The 8,268-nt window shown below is 50.9% G+C and overlaps 1 protein-coding gene across 1 annotated transcript; it reads right to left on the bottom strand.

Moving 5' to 3' along the window:
• Nucleotides 1-1,266: 1,266 nt before the first annotated feature.
• On the bottom strand, nucleotides 1,267-6,741 carry Tff2 (trefoil factor 2). The gene is made up of 4 exons (XM_038317590.2): nucleotides 6,663-6,741; nucleotides 5,795-5,944; nucleotides 4,786-4,932; nucleotides 1,267-1,451 (listed from the first exon to the last, which is right to left on the bottom strand). Exons 1-4 carry the CDS (start codon nucleotides 6,739-6,741, stop codon nucleotides 1,267-1,269), a joined length of 561 nt encoding a protein of 186 aa, XP_038173518.2.
• Nucleotides 6,742-8,268: the final 1,527 nt, after the last annotated feature.

The raw sequence follows: 8,268 nt of genomic DNA, 5'->3' as shown, positions 1-8,268 counted from the left end.
TAAAAATGAACTATCTAGACTACCAGACTACTGCTAAACACAAACGCACTAAAAACAAACAAACAAACAAAAAATAAGTCCATGAGATGCTCAACACCATTTGCTAATTGAGAAAAGTGTATTAAGATAAAAGGGGGCTGTCCTGTCACATGTACTGATAACACCGAGGACTGGGTGAACACAGAGAGCATCCGGTCCCCTCACCCACTGGTGAGGGGCAGGAGAAATGGTGCAACCTCACCTGTCCTGACTGTTAAAGTACAACATACCCCAAGAAATGATGGGTGTTTATCCTAGAGATCAATTACCAAAGTAAGTCCAAAGATTCGACCAGGGGCTCCTGGCAGCTTCCTTTCTAACGAGGGAACAACTGGAAAGCCCATCCAAACACTACACCGCGGAATGCTACTCAGCCGTAGTGAAGTGCAAAGCTCCCTTACAGGTATGCTAGGCGGAGTGTGTGTGTGGGGGGAAGTGGGGGGGCTCTGTGAGAAAGAGCAATCACACAGCAGGATACACTGACTGGAAGCTCTGAAAGAGGTGGAGCCAGGGAGAAAGCAAGTTGATTATTTGGTTCTTGGAGGGGTAGGCAGTAGACAAAGGTCATCAAGATATTCGGGGTGGGAGCCGGGGGAGGGCAAAATGACAGTCTACGCTTGACTAAAATAATATTTACACAATTGTGTGCATTTGTCGAACTTGCTGAATTTACTTAATTTTTATTAGTTTTGTTTTTGAGACAAGGTTTCTCTCCATAGCCTTCGCTGTCCTGGAACTTGCTCTGTAGACCAGGCTTGGTCTCCAACTCGGAGATCTGCCTGCCTCTGCGTTTCGAGTGGTGGGGATTAAAGACATGTGCCACCCCACCCCACCACTGGTGCTTACTTAAATGCGCATGACTCACATATCAAAACATTTGATTTTAGATAAAACTGCACGGTGTAACTTCTGAGTTCCCCTAGTAAAAAGGCACTGGGTTGGAGGCAGGCTGCTCCCTGAATTGGCCAGCAGAGGGCACCAAAGAACCGTGGCTGCCAGGTGGGACAGACCAGGCAGGAATGACCGGCCCTTCAGCTCATTTTTTTTTTTTTAATTGTGCTACATGAATATCAAACAATTACTGAGTGCTGAACAATAAATAAATAAATATGGGGGTAACTGGCCATGACTCTTTGGGGAAAACCTGGGGGGGGTGTGGTCTGGGGAAGTGGGAGGGGCCAGGAAGGGTGACAACCGACAGTATTGAAGGGCAAAGCGGGGCTGTGACTAGGGAGAAGAATCACATGGGCAAATCCAGACCCACAGAGCCAGGGCAGGGGAACTGAGGATCTCAAACCCCTTATTCATTTGCTTTTTATCAGAGCGACGGCTGTGAGACCCTCCCACCAGGCCCCGCCTTCTTTGCTGCTTCTCAGAGATACTCCATGCCATCTCAGACACAGAGGAGACCTCTGAAGGCAGGTGACACAGAAGGACAGGCAGAGAAGGCAGATGCCACTGAAGGATCAAGAACATTTGAGGGGGCGGGGTTAAAGGAAAAGAGAGGCCTTTTTTTTGTTTTTGTTTTTGGTTTTTGTTTTTTTGTTTTTTGTTTTGGTTCAAGAGTCACTTTTGCTCCAGAGCCAGGAGGAACCTCTTGGTGGCCCTCTGGGACAGGCAGAGGGTGGCACAACCTGAACACTGCAAGGGGCCACACGATCAGCTAAGTCATAGTGGTGTAGGGCAAGCAAGCGTTTTGAGAGACTGAGCAGGCTCCAAGCCTGTGACTGACAAGCACTGTCCAGAACTAAGAAGACAGCTGTGCTGTGTTTTGTCAACTTGACACAGGCCAGAGTCATTTTGGGAGAAGAACCTCATTTTATAAAATGTCACGACCAGATTGGCCTGTGGGCAAGGCTGTGGGGGCATTTTCTTGATTGATGATTGACACCTGGGCAGATGGTCCGGGGTGTATAAGAAAGCAGGAGAAGCAAGCCAGCACCTCCGCATCAGTTCCTACCTCCAGGTTCCTGCTTTGAGTTCCTACCCTGGCTTCTTTTCACGATGGACCATGATAGGGATGCATGAACCAAATAAAAACTCTTTCTTCCTAAGTTGTTTCTGCCCAGTGTTCTCACAGCTACAGAAAAGCAAACTCTCACACGGTGCTTACAGTCACGCGACTGAGTATGCCGGCTCCAAAAATGGTGCAATCATTTCACCAAAGACTTTCCCCAAAAGGATGAGGAGTTGGAGTGGGGCAAACCAGTGGTTCAGGCCTTAGTCCTGGAACTCGGGATTTCCCCCATGCAGCAAAAGTAGGCCACTGGGCAATGCTAACCAGTCAGCTTGGGCTGGGGAAAGAAGAGATGAAAATTTTACCAGAAAGCCAGCCTCAGGCCATCCTTCTGGGCCCTAGCTGGACAGCACCAACAGCCCCTAGACCAGTGGTTCTCAACCTTCCTAACGCTGTGACCCTTTAACACAGTTCCTCCTATTGTGGTGACCGACAACCATAAAATTATTTTCAATTGCCGGGCAGTGGTGGCGCACGCCTTTAATCCCAGCACTCGGGAGGTTGGCAATTGGATCATGACCCACAGGTTGAGAACCAATGCCTTAGATTGCAGTGAAGAAACGGTCCCTGATGAAGCCTCCCTGCCCCCAGCTGCCTCATTGAAACACTGCTTCAGCAACCATGTTCTCAGGCCAAGAAACACAGTTCAGGGAGCACCTCCATGCCCTGGGCCCTCCCTGCCGTCTGGGTCAAGATCAACTCATAAAGCGCTCTCCAGACACTGCCAGCGCCTGCACCAGCTCCTGGGACTTCACCGGTACCAACTCTCCTGGCTCAAGGACACCTACCAACTAAAATCTGGTTTTATCTGCTCTTGTGTCCCAATTATACACCCGTGCCTCACCTGTACCACCAGGGCACTTCTCTGCCCCATTCTTTCTGGCAGTTAATGACTCTTCCCATGACTAGCTCCATTCATAGGGCCAATAATATCAATACTTTTTTTCTGCTAGCCACCTGCCTTCTCATCTCCCTCAAGAAACAGCTGCCTGAGGTCTCCAGGATGACAGTAAACCGGATGCCGCTCCAGCCACACCTCTCGCTGAGCAGGAGCCCACCAACTCCGAATGCTCCCCTCTTCCATGTTGTCCCACAGAAAGTAGCCAGACTTGCGCCGGCACCCCTTTTTCCAAGGAGTCTAAAATGTTTGGTTGAGGGGCTTCACCTCAGCTCCCTGGCATAAACTCTCTCCACAGGGAGTTGCTCAGTCCAAACTCCTCCTCCGAGAAAGCCTGCCAGATGGTGACCCCTCCCCAGGGAAGGTCAAGCTCACTCCCACAGGCTGTTTAAACTGCCCCCCGAGAGAATGAACACGTGGTCTCTGGGTTACCGTGGTCTCCCCTTCTCTTTCTTCCCCTCTCCATGTTTTCCCCGGGCCACCCGGCAGTACTGTCATTCATTAAACATGGGCGTCTTTTAATTCGGTCTGATTTGTGTCAGCGGAGAGGTTTGTTGGCCAGAAGAAAAATACGTAACACGCATCAGGAAGAGGAGGCAGTCAGTGGACAGTGACCCATGCCAAAAGTGAGCAGCTTGCTGAGCATTTGGTAAAAGTGAAGGGTTTGGGGAACTAATTAGAGATCACGTGTTACTCCTATAGGGTCTGACGTCAGAGTCCACTGAGCTCTGTAAAGAGACCCGAGTGTGGAGAACCATAGCGCGGTGGATTCTCACGTCCGCACGGAGTGCCCTAGGAGTGTCCAGTGGCTTGCTGCTCCCAGAGGGCATGAAAGGGTGTTAAAACGATACCTCTGACACGTGTGCCTGTGCACACCTTCACACACTTCCACTCACACATGCACATGCACACAGCAACGTATTCACAAGCATGCACACTTGTGCACACACATAAGCACATGCATGGATGGTGTGTATGCATGCCCATGTCCACACCGCGTATTCCCACCCAAGCACACACACACACACTCCCGCACATACTTGCACACGCACATACACACTGCCATCACACATCTGCCTCGATGAAACCCAAATATAATTCGCCGGGTTTAAAAGGTTTTCTTTATTGGGAAAAATGCTGTACCTAGCCACGGCTAGGCACAGGGTCAGGATGGATTAAGAAAACCCAGAAATCGATGGAGTCTGATTGAGACTTTCTTCTTCTGGCTTGCAGCTCCCAGGGAAGCAGCGGCTGGGCAGCAGTACCTCTCAGCTCTCAGTAATGACAGTCTAGAGGTGGAAAGGGGGGGGGGGGAGGGATAAGCATGTCAAGGGGCCCCGAGTGCCTGCGACTCCGAACCGACAGGTTCTGAGGGAGGACAGAGTGGGACAAGGATGACACCCAAGCCTCAGCATTCTCTGAGGACCTGTTCTTCCCCAAACCACGAGCGATTTCTCAGGAGGACCTGCTGACCAGCGTGTGTGGCCACACAACCAACCACTGGCGGATGGCTCGGTTAGTGAAACGTGGCCTCACGTGCCTGAGTGTCTGAGTTCGGGCCCCCAGAACCCACAAAAACAGGCCAGTGTGGTGGGGCATGTCTATAACCCTTGCATTGGGAGTGGGCGGGGTGGAGATGATAGTGCTTGGAGCTCACTGCCCAGCCAGACTCGCCTCAGCGAACTCTAAAGAGAGACCCCGCCTCAAAAGCTATCACGGAGAGGGGCTAACTCTGGCCTCCACACCCTGTGAACACACACACATAAGTGGTGGGAGTGGGTGGGAGCTGCTTATGCCAGACCCCGAGTGGGCTCCTTCCTCAACCATTTACCTTGCACAGACTGTGGGTAGAAACACCAGGGCACCTCGAAGACCAGGTCGGAGAAGCAGCACTGTCGAGAGGCACACTCCTCAGGGCTGATACCCGGGAACCCACAATTCTTGCGGGCTGACACTTCCATGACACACTGCTCCTCTGCTGCTCACGGGAGAGAACGACATGCAAGGCTCTGTCAGGCTGATCGCTCGCTGAGGGCCACCAGTCCCAGCTTCCCCGAGACATTGGATTTGCAGCCTCGGTGTGTCCCGAGAAGCTCCATGGGTTGGTATCTCAGGACAGTAATAGCTAGGGACTGGCTGTCCTTCCCACAGGAGGACGCTAAGGTCGGGAGGTCATCACAGGTGGGAACATCTGCAGAACCGGAACCTCGGGAAGAACCATGTCACCCTTTCTGGACTCAGTGTTCAGCTCTGTGAATTGTGAGCAGCCCACTGAACCAAGCCCAGAAGGAGGCTTGAGGACACTGATCCCGAAAGGGACCTTGCACCCACCTACCTGGTTTTCCTTTAAAGTGCACTGAACACTGGGGAGGAAATTCCCCACCGTGAGTGTGTCCCAAGGGCAAGGGCCATGCCTGTGGTGGGCACACACACTGCTAGCCTCGTGCACACTGTATTCAGTTTGTCTTGGCTTGAAACACCTTCCAGAAAAAGCTGCCAGAAGCCTCAACGCCCTTCTTAATGTCCGAAGTCTGTTTGCAGGGATGGTAATGCCATCTCAGCTGAGGCCTCCATTTCCCTTCAGAAGTTTCCTTAGAATTATGGATTTAAATCTGGCAGGGTGGGGGCACTTGGGTCTGCTCACAGGCAAGTGTAGATGCAGGGCAGGGCGTGGGGTGGGGGAGGGGGAGAGGTACAGAAGAGATGCTACGGCTTCCTTTCAGTAAGCCTGGGCTAGTCTAGACAAACAGCCTGACTTCCAAATACTTGCTCTAGACTTTGCCCAGGACCCAGTGCTAAGCTGACATCTGGCAAGAGGACCCCGGATCACCAAAGTTTACCTTGGTTTGGAAGTGGGTGGAAACACCAGGGGACCCCACCGACGCTGGAGTCAAAGCAACAACCATTATTAAAGCACTCGTCGCTGGTGATGCCCGGGAAGCCACAGTTCTTTCTGTTCTCTGGTGTCATCCTGGAGCACCGGCAGGGAGCTGTGGACAGATCCATTCATGGTTAGTCCTACCTGGTGTGATATATGCTTGCCCCAGCCTGCTCTGGGACCTCAGGGACTTTCCAAAATCTAATGTCCAAAGGAATGACATGGGGTTTTATTTTCCCATGGTAGAGTTGTCTGACATCCTCCTGAGGAAACCACAGACTTTTGCTGAAACAGCTTCATTTGTTAGAAGAAGAAGAAGAAGAAGAAGAAGAAGAAGAAGAAGAAGAAGAAGAAGAAGAAGAAGAAGAAGAAGAAGAAGAAGAAGAAGGGAAGGAAGGAAAGAAAGAAAGAAAGAAAGAAAGAAAGAAAGAAAGAAAGAAAGAAAGAAAGAAAGAAAGAAAGAAAGAAAGAAAGAAAGGCCACACAAACCTTCTATAAAAATGATGACCTTGTGGACCTGGGCAAAGATCAAGGTTGAATGTGACCAAGATGGCCCAGGGCAGCAGGTCCTCCTGTCTTTCTAACCAGGCTGACAAGGGTTGACATGGCCCTTCTGAATAAGGGTCACTGGGTGCACTTCCCACAGCAGCACCCAGACTGTAGGGTGCTATTTAGCTCCTTGCATGCTGCCACCCTGCCTGTGTCCTTTGAGCGAACATATGGGAAAGCCCCACCTAGTACAGGTGATGGATGAACCCCAGCCCACCACTCATGCGGACTCATGAGGATTCACCTCCTGCCCGTGGGGTCACCCACAAACTTCTACTTACAAGGTTTCTGGCCCTCCACCAGAGCACACAGCCCCAAGACAAGGACCACTGCCAGGAGAAGGATACCTCGAGGTCTCATGTCTACTCCACTGTTCCTGAGAAGTCTGCAGAATGCCCAGTTGCCACTGGCTGGTGTTTTATTAGCTCCTGTCTGTTTGCTCAATGGGCCCTGATAACCACCCCCCACCAGTGGCCCCAGCCCTCTGGATCCTTTGTGCAGAAGAGCTGACAGCGCCACGTGGAGGCCTGGAGCCACACAAGGCTTTCAGGTTGGGTCAGGCTGGGCCCCATAAGCACAGCTGTCTCTGGCCTGTGGCAGGAAGCAGGGTCTTGCCAGGCTACTGACGTGGGGGAATGGGCCACGTGTGCAGCTGGAGCTGAACACCCTCAGGTCACACCCAGGAAGGGATTAGCCGTGGGTTACCCTGGATAAAGTTTGTGGCTATCATACAAACATCTGGTTTTAAAAAAAAATATTTGGAGTAAGGCTATTGGGAAAATAACATTCCATCCAAGAGCCTTTGGGGGAGGGGGCAGGGAACATCTCACAGGACTGTGGGAGGCACCTCCAGGGTACCTAGTTTGCAATCCTGATGCAGGGCACACCCTGCCTCACCTTGTTTCCTGCCAGCCTCAAAAACTGTGGTCCATAGGACTAGTTGGTGGGGCCCAAAGGAACAGTCGGAACAGGCATATAGTCACATTCTGAGATCACAGAGGTCAGGGGACAGAGTTCGACCAATATGTAGCCTCACTGAGCAAAATTCAACACTTTCCTGAGCATTATAAAGAAACACAGATACAACACAGTAACTATATGATGTGTGTGCTGTTATTTATCTCATGGCTGTGAAAACATGTCCCACAGAAGCAGCTGAAAAGAAGGAAGTTTATTTGGCTCCCAGTCTCAGAGGCATTTCAAGCCCTCATTGCAAGGTCCCACAGTGGCAGGAAGGTGGGCAGAGCTCCTCATACGGTGACCAGAGAGCTCAGGACAGAGCCAGAAACAGTTTACCTTTCAAGGCCTGCCCCTAGAAACCACCTCTGCCAGCTAGGCTGCAAAATCCAAAGGCTCTGTGCCCTGCACCCCCACACATGAACCTGTGAGGAACATTTCAAACCCAAGCTCTATATTTCACCTCTGGCCTCCCATAGGCCTAAGGCTACCACATAATGCAAAATGCATTCAGTCCAACTCCAAAATGTCGCCAGAGAAGAGTCCTAACACTGTCTAAAAATTCAAAGTGTCTACCGAGACTCAAGGTCCTTGGTTATGAGCCTCTGAAAAATTTTTAAAAATTCACATATTTCCAATATACAGTGCCAGAGACTCAATACTTCCACTCTAAAATGGGGAAAGGGATATAGTGAAGAAAAATTGGACAAAAGAAAACCCTAAAATGAGTATGCGTAACATCTTTACGCCTGGCGCCGAGGTACCTGGCATCATCACTGGGGTGCTAATAGGACTGGGCAGCCCCATCTAATGGCTCTACTACTTAAAGCACACATATGTTGTCTCTTGGCCAACAGTGCTCCTTGGCAGACAGCCCATGTCACTAACATCTCCAACTTTGAGGTTCTCCACTGCGACTTACATTTCCCT

This window comes from Arvicola amphibius, unplaced genomic scaffold, assembly GCF_903992535.2.
Source record: "Arvicola amphibius unplaced genomic scaffold, mArvAmp1.2, whole genome shotgun sequence".
Taxonomy (NCBI): domain Eukaryota; kingdom Metazoa; phylum Chordata; class Mammalia; order Rodentia; family Cricetidae; genus Arvicola; species Arvicola amphibius.
The sequence above is the reverse complement of the archived record's forward strand: the minus strand, read 5'-3'. Positions and strand labels throughout refer to the sequence as shown.